This window comes from Podarcis gaigeae (genome assembly GCF_964106915.1).
Source record: "Podarcis gaigeae genome assembly, chromosome: 1".
NCBI lineage: Eukaryota > Metazoa > Chordata > Lepidosauria > Squamata > Lacertidae > Podarcis > Podarcis gaigeae.
In genome coordinates this window covers 84,846,621-84,863,102 of record NC_139678.1, presented here as the reverse complement: position 1 = coordinate 84,863,102, position 16,482 = coordinate 84,846,621, and the positions used below count along the sequence as shown (strand labels likewise).

At 49.9% G+C, this 16,482-nt stretch overlaps 1 protein-coding gene across 6 annotated transcripts; it reads left to right on the top strand.

Annotated features, from left to right (window-relative positions):
* Positions 1–1,416: 1,416 nt before the first annotated feature.
* TMEM198 (transmembrane protein 198) lies at positions 1,417–16,072 on the top strand. Of its 6 annotated transcripts, none has more exons than XM_083727560.1 (5): positions 1,417–1,545; positions 10,243–10,494; positions 11,464–12,039; positions 12,835–13,025; positions 14,467–16,072. In XM_083727560.1, the coding sequence occupies exons 2-5, from the start codon at positions 10,332–10,334 to the stop codon at positions 14,611–14,613; spliced, it is 1,077 nt and encodes a 358-aa protein (XP_083583686.1). In that variant the 5' UTR covers positions 1,417–1,545; positions 10,243–10,331; the 3' UTR covers positions 14,614–16,072. The 6 variants fall into 6 exon arrangements, with proteins under 6 accessions (XP_083583686.1, XP_083583685.1, XP_083583684.1 ...); XM_083727559.1 differs by having other exon boundaries at positions 1,437–1,558; XM_083727558.1 differs by lacking the exon at positions 1,417–1,545 and adding an exon at positions 1,649–2,163.
* Positions 16,073–16,482: the final 410 nt, after the last annotated feature.

The window sequence follows — 16,482 nt, the reverse complement described above, 5'->3', positions numbered from 1 at the left end:
GATGATGTGCCTAAGCCAGTGGAATGACTGACCTCTGGGGTTCAGGGATATCTGGCTTCCCTGCCAAGCTCATATCCTTCCTGTAATCCAAACACAACTGATTTGGCTACTGTCCTACATGTGAGGGGCAGCATATAAAAATCCAGCCCAATGTGGACACGGGGCAGCTGCAGTTCCTGGACCACATGGCAATGAGAGCTAGAGATTTCTGTGCATATGGTCAGGCCACATTAACAGTTCAAGCCACGGGTCCCCAGATGTTGTTGGACTACAACTCCCATCATTCCTAGTTACAAGACTAGTGGTCAGGATGATGGGAGTTGTAGTCCAATAGCATATATATATATATATATATATATATATATATATAGTAATAGATATTTGCAGCAGCAACCTATACTTTGGAACTCCCTGCCTATCAACATTAAGGAAGTGCCATCACTGTTCCTTTGGACACCTGCTGAAAACTTTTGTTTCAGCAGAGCTATCCAGACACATCAATTGGTTATAAAAGGTAAAGGTACCCCTGCCCATATGGGCCAGTCTTGCCAGACTCTGGGGTTGTGCGCCCATCTCACTCAAGAGGCCAGGGGCCAGCGCTGTCCGAAGACACTTCCGGGTCACGTGGCCAGTGTGACATCGCTGCTCTGGCGAGCCAGAGCTGCACACGGAAACGCCGTTTACCTTCCCGCTAGTTATATTGGTTATAGCTGTTCTTAAATTCGCTTCAAATGTTTCATTGCGTTTTATTGTTTTCTATGTGTTTTTAACCGTTTTAAAATGTATTCAGTTGTATTGTTATTACTGAAGTGTTTGCTGCCCTGGGCTCCTTTGGGACGAATTCCAGGATACAAATTTAACAAATAACAGACAGAACAGACAGAATGCCGGCCCACAGACAAAAGTGGATGGAGCAATGGAAGTGATTCTTACCTTTATTCAGCAGGGTACATTCCAAAAAAGCAAATGTGAGATGTTTCTACACACCCCGACCCCCATCTTTTCCTCTTCCAAACAACCAAGCGAGTGTAGAACCACACAAAAAGAGGCATTATTAGACAGAGTTCAACTACCCATTCAAACCAATAATGCTGGAGGGGGCCACAGAGCAGGGCTGATGGGGGGGCATGGCCTTAGGAGAACATCAGTCCTCAGGCAAGTCAAGGCAGAGACTCCAAGGTGGTGGGGCTGCATTCACCCGAGACTGGGGTGTCTCAGCACATAAAACATTGTTTACATGGTGTGTCTCTGCTAGTAGAAAGCTTTTCCTAGACAAAAAAAACTAAAACAAAACAATTCTTTTTTCTAAATGGAGTGTTTTTTTTGTTTTTACATTACAGCAGGGGGCTGGGAAATTCACTGCACTGGAGCGGGGAGCGATGCAAACAATAGTTGCAATCCAGCCAGAGGTAGACCGACGAAGCCGCTGGAGCAATGCAGTTGGGGGCGGGGCAGAAGTGGACAGTCTCACAAGGTGCCATATGGCGAAGGAGCCAGCGTAGGCTGTCCGGCAAGCGGGCTTGCACAGTGGTGGTGCACAACATAGTAAGGATCGCAGGTAGTGCGGAGCGCGGGGGCGGGGAGGAAACCAAAATCGGAGCGCGAGGCGGGGAGCGGGGGAGGGGTAGAGAGATCCACCAAGGCGGCGATTGATGCAGTGCCATGACAATAGGGAAGTGCCAAGGGCCCGCCGACGCAACGCACTGGAAGCGGGGGGGGCGGGCGGGATGAATGCCTAACAAGTGCTCCTTGAGCGGATAGGATCCCGCGGAGGAGGCTCTGCGGGTGTGCGTGCCTGTGTGACACACGCTCGCCTGTGCGGAGCCCCCGCTACCACCGCCGCGCGCTCCAGGCCCTAAGCGGCGCGGGGGATGAGGAGGGTTGGGGGCGGACGGCGAGGGAGGAGCTGGAAGGGGAACGGAAGGAAGAAGCAGCGGCGGCGGCGGCAGCAGCAGCCTATTTGTTGTGTCCGTGGCGCGCGCCTGGCTGCATCCGCTCCAGGCAGCCTTTCTCGGCCGCCGCGCGCGCGAGGAGCGGCGGAGGAGCGGGGGGGGGGCGGCCGAGGGAGAGGACCTGGGCGCTGACGTCACGCGGAGCTGTCCCTCAGCACCGGGCCGAGCCGGGCGGGCTCTGGCGGGCCGGGTTCGAGGCCGGGCCGAGCAGGTAGGGGGGAACCGCCGCGGAGAAGAGGAGAGGGAGAGGGTTGCTGGCTGGGTCTGCTGCTCCTTTGCAGCGCCCCTTGCTGGAGGAGGAAGGGAGACGGAAGGAAAGAGGGAGAGAAAGACGGTCGCCGCCGCTGGGCTGGGAAATGGGAAGGAGGGCTCGATCGCGGAGCATTAAATGAACGGGATTGTTGGAGAAGGAAAGAAAAAAAGGCGGCGCTGAATGACTGGGAAGCGCACAAAGAGCGAGCTGGGCGCCTCGGCAGCGCTGGGTAAATGCCAGCGAGAGGAAAGCCTTGGATGGCCGTGCCTCGCTGTCTCTCCTGCCCGGGGGCAGCAGGCAGTGGGAAGAAGTTGGAGAGGCAGCGGGGTTGAGTTCACGTGGACGCCCGTCACCCGCGCAGCCATGCTAAAGCAGCCCTGAAGGCCGCCGAGCCAGGGGAGAGATGCGCATGAAGCGGGTAGCGGACGGGTGCTATTCCAGACTGTCCCCCACACATACCCAACAGGCTTCCCCCGTCCAGGGCTGCGGTGAGCCACACATCACACTTTGCCAGGCTCAGGGATTATCAGCCTTCCCTCACCCCGCTGGAAGGGTAGTTCCAAAAAGTGTGTCTGCCTGAAGCCCCTACTTCTTCTGACTTGTGTTGCTTAGATGTGATTCCCCGCAGGGAGAACAATAAAAGCCCAGCCTTCTATTTCTAGTTATTAATTAGCATAAACCTATGTCAACAAAGGCTGAGTTTAAAAGAAACAAAAGCAAAATCCTCGACTGGCTGGATGAAAACAATCCTCCCGCTTCAAAAAGAGAACCATTGTATCCTAAGTCAAGATAGCTATCTGTAGGCATCTCTGGGTCCACCAGCCCAGGATCCCCTGGGGACCCCCTCTTTCCAAACAAAGGGAGTCTGGCGGGCTCCCCAGAAGTCTTTGCAGCTCTGTATCCTAGCAACTCTGCAGCTTTCCTTATGGGATCTGCCAGTCCCAAACAAGAATGAAACCTGGTCCAGCTTGCACTAGTGGCAGGAACAAGCTGATAAGTAGATGGAGCAGGCTGAGTTGTAAATGGATGAACAAAGCCAGGTGTGTGTCAGGCAGGCAGAGGGGGGAGATGGAATGCAGGCTGGTGGAGCTAATCTACACCAGCCACCATAATGCCAACACAGGAACTACTTCAGAAAAGTTGTGCTTCCTAGAGAGGGGTATGAGTGTGGCTAATTTAGAGCTATCACTGCAGCATCACATTTTCCAGTTCTGCTTTCCATTTGAATTGATAGCAGTCAACATAGGGAATGGGTTTTCATCATACTCAATACTTGCAAAACAAAATAAGGAACCCTTTCCAGAAACACCTGCAAGTCCAAGGTTGGATGGGCAAGCTTTGTATTTGGGAATAGAAAAGGTCAGCATGTCTTGCTATGGCATGGGATAGAGTCTGTCAACCAGATTGCAGTAGAGGGCTGGCACTGCATGGAGCCAGGCAATGTGAAATTGATTGAAATTGATTGATTTATTACGGCCATTGGCCCATATCTAAAAACAATACATCAAAATTTATCCATAAACAATACAATTTAAACAGTTCCAAGTTAAAACACCCCTATAAAACCAATTTTACTTCAATTAAGTAAACTATACACAATAAACTCATGGAGCCAGGCAATGTGAAGAGAGGCTATGGTATGGTCATGTGAGATTTGCACGGAACAGGAAAGCATCAGGTTCTTGCAACCTGGCTATGCCCCAGCAAAGTGCATTTCTCCTTTGAACCTGCCCCATGCTTGATATCCTTCAGACACCCTAGCTACAGGGACAAAACAGCTATCCTATGCTAGGGCCCTCCAGTCGGCCACTGAGAGGAGCATAGACAGGAAGATCATGAGCTAGTCCTTCTCTGGAGTCAAAAATTCTTAGGTGCAGCCCACAGGCTCTGGGTAGTGTGTGTTTATATGTGTGTAATGCTTGCAGCTGACTTTTGTACCAAGTGTGGTTGATTTGGGTGCTTTCCAATACAAGTGTTACAAAATATTTTTTTTTAAAAAAAAACATTCCTAGAACATAATATAAATACCTTCTTGCCACCTCTGTGAAAACTCTGCAGAGTGTTTCCTTAGAGCACAACTAGTGCAACTAGGAGTACCTGAAGGACAGGGCCCTGTCCTGCAGATTCTCCTCAAAGTACTGCCACTCCCCTGGGTTACTCCCAGGTTAATAGGATTCTCTCATTAGGAGCTTTTCAGCAAGCTGTCACAGTAATCCCAGTGGCAGGAAGAGGATAAGGTGCCAAGGATTCCCTTCCATATTGCACACAGATCCTATCAGAGTAGGTGTGCCTAACCCTAGCCCAGAAGAAAAGTTCCTGGCATAACATTGTGCCCTGGCACTTTCCCCTAAAATAGGAACAGCTTGGTTATTCATGTTTCTGCATCCTGCAGCAAAAGGTGAGGCAGTGTCTCCCTAGTCCTTCCACAACTATCCTTACCCCACTCCTACTAAGTAAGAATCCACAACATGCTCTCATGCCTTCCTCATAGTGTCTTCTGTTGGTCTAGACCTGTCTTTCTTTCCTAAAACTTCACATGCAGAATCTACATTGACGCAACCTTTTCTTATCATCTCCCTTGCTGAGAGAACCTAGGATTGCAGTATTGGTTTCCAGGACAGTCCCAGGCATACTCCAATCAGGTTTCCAGGAAGTGGTATAAAGAAAGTTCCTCTGCCTCCCTATTCCTCTTCCCTATGAAATAATCAAGATTACATTTGTATGAAAAGGTCAGTCTCCTTGCTCTAGTTGAGGGTGAAAGGGTTGTGTAGGCACATGTGAAGAGAGCCTGTGGGAAAGTGGGCACTCTTGCCCTCAATCACTGTGGAAGAGGATTCATCCAATTCCTGGACTGCAGTCAAGAAGAAGAAGAAGAAGAGTTTGGATTTGATATCCCGCCTTTCACTCCCTTTAAGGAGTCTCAAAGCGGCTAACATTCTCCTTTCCCTTCCTCCCCCACAACAAACACTCTGTGAGGTGAGTGGGGCTGAGAGACTTCAAGGAAGTGTGACTGGCCCAAGGTCACCCAGCAGCTGCATGTGGAGGAGCGGAGACGCGAACCCGGTTCCCCAGATTACGAGACTACCGCTTTTAACCACTACACCACACTGGCCACCACAGTTGGCCTGGAACCCATAGCAGGGTCATGATTCTCCTCTAGCTGCCTTGGGGGTGGGGAGCAACACTCAAATATATTAAACACTAAAAAGTATCAAGGTTTGAGTTTCCCTGCTCCACAGAGGAGAGGAAAGGTCACAGGCTGTGGTACCTGGTGTCAGCCTGGGCAGAACCTTGTTTGTTCAGATACACACTTCTTAACAGGGTTTACAGATTGAGAGCCCCTCCTTACAGAACAGGTATCTGTGTCTGTATCAGAGCTACTTCTGGGCCCATAGCAGGCATTAGCTAACTGTGAACTGCATTGGCCTTTCTTCCTCCCTAGGCAACAGGACCACGTGGAAAGAGGGAGATTAGAATAACTGGCAGGGATTTGGTGCGGAGTGGGGGGGGGGGCGAGAGAGCTGGAAAGACTGTGCCACAGAGAAAAACAAATTGGAGCTTGCCTAGAGATAAACTGTTAAGGGCTGGATTTTCCACACTTAGGTTTGGAATGATTTTGGCAGATAGTTGCTGGCATGATGCCAAATGTTGCTGTTTGGGAACAAGAGCATGACAGTTTGTTTGTGTCAGCTCCACGGATCTGTGTGATTTTCAGAGATATAAACTAGGTGAGTGATTTATTTTGATTGAATCTTGTTATGGTAGAAATGTGGAGGATTTTGAGGTTCACCAAGCTTCAATTATGCAAGCTTACATGTTATACAGATATGACTAGTTCAACATCTTGCATATTGCTATACCAACAAAAAGTTAGTTAGAATTGGACTAGATGATTCTCAGGAATCCCTTTCCAGCTCTATCATTCTATGATTCTACTTTGCATTTAGTAGCAATTTTTTGCTCTGAGACCCACATGGTGGCAAATACTTTATTGATTTTAAAGTTGCCATTCCATGTGCACTTACTTGAATTAAATGGGATTTCTAAGTAAACACTCATTAGAGTGGAACAGAATTCCAATCCAGGAGCAAAGTGTTCAACAAGAGATCCTGGCATAAACTATGTACACAGACCAAGCATTTTGCTCCCACTTTCCCCAAACCAGCTTACATGTTCAGTGGCAGCATACCTCTGAACACTCTTTAAAAGATTAGACAAATTCATGGAGGATAAGGCTATCAGTGGAGTATAGCCATAATGGCTATGATCTTCCTCCGCTGTTGGAGGCAGTATGCCTCTGAATATGTCACCAGGGAGCACAAATAGAGAGGGCACTTTTGTACTCAGGTACTGCTTGCAGGCTTCCCTGGGGCATCTGGATGCTGTACTTGATGGGCCTAAGGTCTGATCCAGCAGGGCCGCTCTTACATTCTTAAATGCTAGGAATAAACTATAGGAAAGGGCTGTTGCCCTCCGGTTCTGCTTTGGGGCTTCTAAGAGGCATTGGCTGGCCACAGGATGCTGGGATACTGTAGATGGAGCTTTGGTTTAATCCGCCATATGTCTTATGGTCTTACATTTTCAATTATATTTAGAAGCTGTTTTTAATGACATAGACTACAGAAGCTTGTAGGAGGAACTACATTGGCCACAGTTGTGGGTATTACTCCATCCAGGATGCCTGGATTACCTGGCTCAGTTACAAAGTTTATCATGGACCATTCCTGATTGTATGGCAGGTGGGTGTATATCAACCCCCCTCCAGATCAGTCAGTTTCCCACTGATGTTACTTGATGGAAAATCCTACATGGCACCTGGTATTCTGAAGATGTTGGGAATGAGCCCAGCACACCTCTAATTTAAATCCCAATGTGTGGCTATTAACTCTGCATTTGTTAAGAGCCTGCCTTAATTTTGCCCATTTTACTGCTGTCAGGCAGCCCTCTGTTTTCTGCAGAGACAAGTGGGAAAGCAACTTTCTGATAGTTTTGATTATCACTTCCCTGTGAATGATATACAGTACTTACTTTGCATCTCTTGATCCAGCTTGTCTGAATACTGTGTGACATGATTCACTGATATGCAGATCATGAGGCGATGATCAACCAGATAGTGATGATACAGGGGGAATACATATGGCTGTGTAACAATTTACCTTGCCAGTCATCTGTGATCTTCTACCAGGTGGTGAGGAGGGTCCATTATTCCCATTGCTTCCCTAGATTTCTGACAGGGAATGGATGTGGGGGGAATTGTCTTCACTGATAGCATAAGAACATAAGAAGAGTCCTGCTGGATCAGGTCAGTGGCCCATCTGGTCTAGCATCCTGTTCTCACAGTGGCTGATCAGATGCCCATGGAAAGTCCACAAACAGGAGCTGGTTGCAATAGTACCTTCCCCACTTGCGATTCCCAGTGACTGGGATTCAAAGGCATATTGTCTCCGACACTGGAGACACAACACGAAGCCAGAAGCCACTGATATCCTCCATGGATCTGTCTAATAAACTTTTAAAGCCTATGGCAGGACGTTATGGGTGACCAGTTTGTCAAATGGTTACATGCCTACCGCAGTAAAGCTTCCATTGGCAAATGACGAACTTGAGCAGCTTCGACTTGAGGTGACAACAGAAATTGGAGTTGCTTTGTCTTTGTGTGTTGAACTGTGGAGGGGAAAGTCCAAAGTTCTTAGTGTCAGCCATTCTTGGTGTAACCCACATACCTAGCAGATTTACTTGCTGACATCAAATATTCTATATGTTGTTGTTGTTGTTTGAATGAAGTAAACCTTAGATCCTCCTAAGAATAAGAACTGGATTAGCACAGTCCTCCTCAGGCAGTGCTTTTTTCTGGATCTGTAGCTCCCAAACTTGATGGCAGGCCTTTCCATGTCACAAGGGTCACCAGCTCCTGCCAAGCCAGGAGCCACTTGGGAGTGGGAAGCAAGTGGCACTAGAATGATCTGTTCTGTCCTTCTGTGACACAAGTTGTGTCTGTGGTTGCACTAATAGTGTGTGCATGATAGCCCCTTTTTATCTCTGCCAATTGTAATGTGGGGGTTTCAGGGGATGTTTGAGGGCTATCAAGTGTCTGGGGAGCCAGCAGGGCGGACACATATTTGGAATAAGGGCCATTGGCACACGGCTTTTTTTTGGGGGGGGGGGTTTGCAGGTGGGATAAAAACTGAAGAGAATCAAGGGGGGGGGGGGCGTGAGAGAGAAGTAAAGCCACATTCCAAGAGCAGGCGGGGCTTCGTGAGGAAAAAGCCGAGTTGCTGAAACAAAGCGAAAAAGATATAGCCGAGGAGAAGGCCGGCGTTTGGTAATTTCTCAGCATCCAATGGGGAAATGACTTGTTTTCCTTAGCAACAGAGAGTGCACCAATCCGTAGGCAGCATGCTTTCAGTACTAGCGGCCATTGGTGCTGGCGTCAGCGGGGAGGGGGGAATGGCAGACAGACAGACATGCAGACAGACAGAGGCGGCGGGGAGGGGGACGCGCGCACGTTGGGATGAGATTTCCCAGGCTCCTGACCTGCTTGTGGGCTACATGTCTCCAGCCACGCTTTCTTAAAGTCTCCTCACCCATCCCCATGCCACTGAGCCCCTACCCTGCAAACACAGCTCTTCTGTGCTAGGGTGTGAAAGGGGACATTAGTAGTAGTAGTAGTAGTAGTAATAATAATAATAATAATAATAATAATAATAATAATAATAATTTATACCCCACCCAATAATAATAATAATAATAATAATAATAATAATAATAATAATAATAATTTATACCCCACCCATCTGGCTGAGTTTCCCCAGCCACTCTGGGCGGCTCCCAATCGAGTGCTAAAAACAATACAGCATTAAATATTAAAAACTTCCCTAAACATTAGCTACAATATTTCCAAAAACCTCACCTGTCTGGAAGTGGGTTCAGAAACACCCCACCTCCAACCCCAGTTGCATCATTAGAGTGTCCTGTCCTTTCTTACTTGGGGGCTGCTGGAGTGGGGAGGGCTCGGCTCGTGCTGGATGGATGTGAGCATGTGTGAGCAAGGGAGAACTAACACAAAAGGCTTTTCTCTGTTGTGCCTTCCAGCCTGCAATCCACCAGAAATTAGGAAATGGGGAGGGGTTGGGGTGCAGACAGTGCTCTAGCCTACAACAGCACTCAGGGACTCAATATCCGCATTTGCAGCTGCTTTCCAAGGCTGAACATCAGAGGTAAAGAAGAAGGAAGATGCTTCAGCTGACTAACCAGTCCTCCTTTGTCTTCAGAGCTGCTCTCAGCCAGCCAACCAGCCAGCCCGCACACAGGGTTAATGAAACTCAAATTTCTGGCAGATGCTTTTCCCGAACTGCTACATCTCACTCTTTGGTGACTCATTCTCCTACCCCACAGGTTCTTTGAGGAAGAAGGTGGGGTGGGGTGGGGTGGGGGTGAGTGTTGGAAGTGGGGGAGCATGTGCGCTGCTAAAAGTATCATCTGTTCTTTGCTCGGTTGCCGTGGAGACCATACGGTGGCGATTCTCTTTATAGCCACATTCCCCCCGCTCCCCACCGCCCCGCTTTTCCATTTTGGAAAGTTGTTGTTGTCCCATCCCTTGCTCAGCGCCCTCCTCTTCCTCCCAGCATTGCTCTGATTCCATTCCGACATGGAATATGCTGCTAAGCTCCCTGGCAGGCTGAGGCTGGGGTGACTCAGTGAGATTGGTACTCCTGGGACAGAGGTGGAGAAAGATCAACGGGAATCCTAGAGGCCCAGCTAGGATGCTTGGCCTGCTCTGCCCCTTGCATAATATATTGCCAACACTCAAACCATCTTTTTGCCTGCCAGGAATGACTAGTTGGACTTGGCTTGGGGCCCAGGGAGTGAGTGGGTGTTCCCATCTCTAATCTCGTCACTTTTTTAAAAACCCTCATTGCAGCCTCCAGAAAAGTGGGAGTTGTTTCTTAATGAGTGGAACAGCCCTGCAGAGTGCGGAATACATTATGCCTTCAGGTCTCACCTTTTTTGTCCCATTCTCCCTCAATCTCTCCACAGATGGAAGCAATGCCATGAGACAGCATCCCCCGCAGGTGACGGGGAGGGAGTGGGGAGCCTGACATTGCCCCAGGAGACCCTGAAGAGCCATGACGTCAACGGTACAGACCCTGCGTTTCCCGCTGCTGCCGCACGTGCCAAACCAAGACCGGACATACAGCTGTGAGGAGGAGATTGAGCGGCGCTACCAAGTGGTACCCTCAGTGGTCTGTGCCATGTGCTGCCTCTTTGGGATCATCTACTGCTTCTTTGGTAAGAAAGGGTTTGGGTGGGTCTGTGTGCTGTCCTAGGTGCCCGGAGGACAGTTTGAGCTGAGGCATGGGGGCAAAGGAGATCAATGAACTCAGTGCCCTTATGAGGCCCAGGGAGCCCATTCCACTCAAAGCCAGCCCTCCCTGTGTCACAGTATGTCTGCAACAGGCATGAAGTGGGACTCACGCTTGAGCTTGCACTCAAAACTATGGGCGCATTTTTGAATATGCATGTTTAGGATGAGGCTGCTAGGGAGATGGAAAAGGCAGGTTCCCAGTTTTTGTAGCTTACTGCTAGCTTGCTCTATTAGCCCTCCCTGTTCAACACCTAATGCACTAAACAAGGGAGGGGGTTGATTTGTATTTTAATCATTATAATTTTGATATGCAATATGCTAACAGTTTGATATGGGAAAAAATAAATAAACCTAATGTAATTCCAAGCTGTTCCAACAGCAGAGAGCTGTGTTAATGCTTTTGATTCTACAGAAGACACCCAAGTGGGTGCTTTAGCCTGTATGGGTCCTTGCCAGTCCATGTGACTTACAGGAACTAGCATTAGTTTTCCAGACTGCATAACGGGGCTCCTTTGCTGACCGCATCAGCGTCCCAGGAGAAAAAGCTAGCACTGGCTTTCCCTGAGACACTGCTGTGCATCCACTTATGCATTACACAGATCAGTTGGGAGTGTGGTGAATGCTCATGGAAGGCAGCATGCTCTTTGAAGCCCTGGATATTAGGACTCCCCAGCCTTTGTGATGTAAGCACAGAATATCTTTCTCTGTGTGTAAGTGTAGGACATTGTGTAGGTATTCTGCATGAGCCTCCTAGGTCAGAGGCCAGGACTTTCAGTGCAGGTGACTCAAAGGAATGTGGATAGCCTGCCCTGCTCAACCAAACAGATGGGCGACCCGTCCTGTGTTCCTGACTGGAGCAACAGCCGCTAGCAACCATTTCTTCCTTTCCTCAGGGTACCGATGCTTCAAGGCGGTGATGTTCCTGACAGGACTGATGTTTGGCTCCGTGATCATCTTCATGTTGTGCTACAAAGAGCGGGTGCTGGACACCCAGCTGAGCGTCGAGGCCTCCGTGGGCATCGGGCTGGGCATCGGGGTACTCTGCGGGCTGGTGACCATGCTTGTGCGCAGCGTTGGGCTCTTCATGGTCGGGCTGCTGCTGGGGCTGCTGCTGGCGGTGGCTGCGCTGGTGGTGATGGAGCAGTTCTACCACCCACCTACCGTCTGGATCCCCATCGGTTTGCTGCTCGGCGTGGGCATGCTGTGTGCGGTGCTCACCTTGCAGTGGCAGCGCCTCTTCACCACGCTCTCCACTGCTGTCTTTGGCAGTGCCGTCATGACCGCCACTGCCGACTACTTTGTTGAGCTCTTCCTGCTGCTGCAGTACGTCTACGAGCGCGTCAAGGTAGCTCCCGCCCGGCCCATCTGCTGGTACAGCTGGGTCATCTTGGGCACTTGGCCAGTCTTGGCATTGTTGGGCGTCCTGGTGCAGTGGAAAGTCACGGCAGAGGGATATTCCCACACGGAAGGTGAGTGCGGTGCAGCAGGGTGGGTAGGAAGGGGGGTGGACATTGGCGTAAAATTTGAACTGTCATCTTCACTTGCCTGTGGTTCTTATTGCCAGAAGGAAAACATTAGTGATTTCAGCCAGGAAGACAGGCTGTGTCCCAGCTGTGGTTATAAACTGGGAGCCATCTTGATGTTCCCTTTTCCACAAATTTGGCTGAGGGAGAGGGGAGAAGACACACAAGTCTGCCCCCTAACAATTAAATTGAGGATTATTTTTTATCTGTTGTTAAGAATTTAGCAGAAATTAACCAATTAATGCTTTGAACCCTTATTCTGAGTTACAGAGGGTACATTCCAGAGGGTACACCTTTTCTCTGAGGGCTAAACTACTACATATTGCATCCAAACAGTTGTTGCAACAAGCCTGTTAGCAGGTAATGCTTGTATGAAAAGCATGAATCATGCTCAGCCACCTTGAGATTCCTGCTGTAGTGAAAGGAGGCTAGCTCCCTTAGGTAGCAAATGCTGCTATGTGCTGGTACCTCATTTATCTCAGTGGCAGCTTCCTGGAATAAAAATGGTTTGGAACTTTGCACCTTGAGGTCACAGGTGCATTCCCCAGTCACCACACCTAATACTTCATGTAGGCTCTGCCAATTATGAATTTACCTGGTTATGGGAGGTGGTATCCCAACTCTGCTTTTGGCTTTCACTTCATCCCACAGCAAAGCATTCCAGTAGTGGCATCTGCTTGGTATCTTGGGCCACCCCTTCTGACCACACCCCCTTCTCTTCTCTCTCCTGCCCCCCCCCAGTGATTATCAGTCGGCAGCAGCGCCGTGTTCAGCTGATGCGGATCAAGCAACGAGAAGAGCGCAAGGAGAAGAAGAAGAAGAGGCGGCCACACCCCCATCCCCACGTGCAACACAAGGCCCACCCACCGGAGCCTGCCTACCGTCGCAAGCCTAATCCTGTGCGCCGATTTGATGGGGATGTTCTCTCCCCAGTGAGTCAATGCCAGTGCCCTCCTGCACAGGGCTAGGGTGGTGGGACTGTATGTATTACACTGCAAAGAATCCAGCTCCCTAGGGGTAAAGACTGATGGGAGTCAACTTGCTCCCAGTTCTATTCCTGCTGTTTCCTTTGCTTTTGGATCATCAGTGACACACTTCCGCCTTAAGACCCAGCCCTGTCAGTCATGCTTCCCACATTCAGAAACCCATCTGTATAGGACAGAAGTGTCTCTGGCTTCTGCACCCTTTGCTTCCCACACTCCATTCATACGGACTATCTGTATGGAATTCCCATAGAGAGAGGAGCAGGGAAACAGTTCGGTGGGACTCCCAGCACTGTTGGCCACTCCCACCCCCCATTGATGCCTCTATATGCAGGAAGCCCAGTGCGAGACAAGAACACCATGGCATAACATATATAGAGGGAAGATGGGTAGAGAAACTTTGTCCAAGTTCTGCTTTTTGCTCTACATTTGGCAGTTTCAGTTAGGAACCAAAAGCAGAGCTCTGTGTCTCTTAACATTTTCTTCATGTGTCTCTGGAAGTTCTGGAGGATTCTCTGCCTTGTACAAATAGTGTTGTCTGGTGGTCCTTGGGGAGCTTTGCTAATTGATGTGGGGGAAAGGCAGTGATTTTCTCATGACATAGCAGAAGAACAGGGTGATCTTTAAATGAAAGTGAACATGCTTAACTATGCCAGCCAATGCATACATCCAGTAAGTCTCTCATCAATTCATTCCCAAAGTCTTCCCAAGTACAAATAGCCTGGGACAAGCTGTGCTCTGTTGTGGCACCCTCCCTGTACTAGGGTGTTGAGCTTCATAGAAAACGAAGGTATTGTGATCTGTTCAAAATTGCAAGGTAACAGGGCTCTGACAGTGCCCCAGTATGGCCAATATGGAACGTGTGAATGGCAGACACGCGTTCTTAAACTTTTATGGATAGACACCATAGAATATTGAATGGCTGTCTGTGGCTTCTGGACATATGCAGATTATCTGTCTAATAATGCACATCTGCAGTTCACACTTTTACTGTTCACACCTCACTGCAGCCCTTAGTTTTCCTGATCACAGCACAGAGAGGCAAACCTCAGCCTCCCTACCAGTCATTTCCAGCAGGACCAGAAGCTCCTCCTACCCCTACCCCAGGAAGCACTATGAGCCCTTTCCAGTAGATGTGGGAGAAAATAAATCCTATTACATCTCAAGGCATTGTGTGGAAGAACAGCTGATTCTTGGTTACTTGCAAGGAGAGGGTGATATGGCAGCCATTAGGAAGGGCCTTGTCCCAGGAATTGAGGTGGGAAGAGGCTGGACCTGCCCAAAGCACTCAGGAGCAAGTCACAGGCAAGTCCTTCCACACAGGGAAGTTTCAATCACAGATGGGGGATGGAGGCAGCACCCTCATCTTCTGCTTTCCTCCTCCTTGTAGAGCTACATACAGAGCTTCCGGGAGCGGCAGACGGGATCCTCTCTCAACAGCCTCCTGGCCAACGCTCATGCCACCATTGACATTGACTATGACTGTGGCTCCACCGTGCCCCTGACAACGGGCTCTGGCCCTGCAATGCGGGTATAGTGCAGCACCTCCCGCCAGGTCACAAGGACGCTGCCCTCGCACGGTCACGCAGGTCAGGCTGTGTGGGCTTAGCCTAGCACCTGTGTTCCTGTGAGGACTTGCAGATACTCTTTGCTGGCATTCGTAGACCTGGCCTGGACATGCAGTTGTAGCCCAGTTTCTCTCACACTGCAAGGATATGCGGAATTCTCCCCAGTGCAACTCTGGCTCCAGCTAAGCTGCCCTGCAACAAGGGGCAAGGAAAGCGTACATGAGCAGGTGCTTGGGGCAAAGGGCTGAAGAGAGACCTGGTTGCTAACCCACCCGAGCCAGGACTGCGGAATGCAGTGAAGGGTGAAAAGGAAAGAGCCAATCGCCTGCATGAAAATGACAAGGAACTGTCAACATTCCCCACCCACCACTGTTGGAGTGACTCATAGATGGAGGGGCCAACGGGGTGTTCCTGTGCTGTTGTCTTGCCACACGATGGACCCACTCCTTGTCCTGGAGCATTGTCTTTGCCTGAACTGACCCCCGCAAGGACTTTTTCAGGGCACAAGTGGTAGGATTTGACTCAGTTCACTCTAGTCTGGCTGGGGCAGCCAGCTCAGGGAAATGGGGTCCTCTGGGCCCCGGGCCCCTTGCCCATACCAGTGCCTGGCATACTGTTTGAATGGGCAACTCAAGGAGGGAAGGGAGGAGGGAGGGGTGGGCATCTGGGCCACCTGGGCTGGGCTGTCTAACTGTTGAAGTGTGCAAGTGTGAGTGTGTGAGCGTGTGTGAGGTGGAGCTGGAGCAAGTATGGGGCATTCGGCTGGTATCCAGGCAATGAGCCTTTTCGATACCCCCCTTCTACTTCCCCTTCCCCCTGTTCCTCATTTTGGAGTGAGGGTCAGGGTAGTCAGGGGACTGGGACTGGGGGGAACATCCATGTACATATTCTTGTTGCAGTTATTTGTATTAATTTATTATTGACAAAGAGTTGGGCCTGAAGAGCTCTGCTGGATCCGGGGTTGGGGGGACAGGGTCCTGCAGTTTTCGTATCTTTCCCTTCAGGCCCATGCCTGGGGATGGGTGTCACCCTTTTTTACCCTACGTAGCCTCAAAGAGCTGGGGTGGGAGTGTCCCCCTGCACAGGACCCTGTCAAAGTGTGGTGGCCCCCACATTTGGAGGTTGTCTCCTTGTTATCTATCATGTGGGAGGTGGGGGCTGTGAGTCTCTTAGTGTCTCCTCTTTAAGGGGACAGGAACAGGGAAGATTCACCACCTGTTTCAGGATGGGGGCAAGGGAGGGTCCAACACAGCTCAGAAAAGCCTCTCCTTCATGGAGAAACTGCATGTTTCTGTCACCAATCGCCACTGTTGTCACCACAGAAACCTTGCACTCTCGTTTTTCTTTGTTTTGTCCTCTCTTTCTCTTTGTATATGTGCCAAACGCTGCCGGGCTGCGGCTGCGCAAGTAAAAAAAAAAAGCCTTTCAGAGCAGCCTCTCCATGAATGAAATGGGCAAAAGCGTTGGACTACGGCACAAACACTACCACACATGCATGAGCTTGGATCTTGGACATGGGCATGAGGCAAGCCTGGACTGGGCACAGAAGGAGAATGAGGGTGAGGAAGGGGGTCCACAACTTGAGGCAGCATGTGCAGCAGACCTTTAACCAGAAGAGATCCTGAGCCACCACTTCTTTCTGCATGGCAGTAGCATGGCAAACAATGGGTCTGTGCACATGGTGGTGGTCGGGGGGCATGAGCAGAACCTTGTTTGGAGGAAAGAGACCAGAGGAACATAGAGACCCCACTTGCAGAAAATTGGTCCATCTAGCTCAGTACTGTCTGCATCTATTAGCAGCAGCTCTCCAGAGTTTCAGGCAGGAAGTTCTCCCAGTC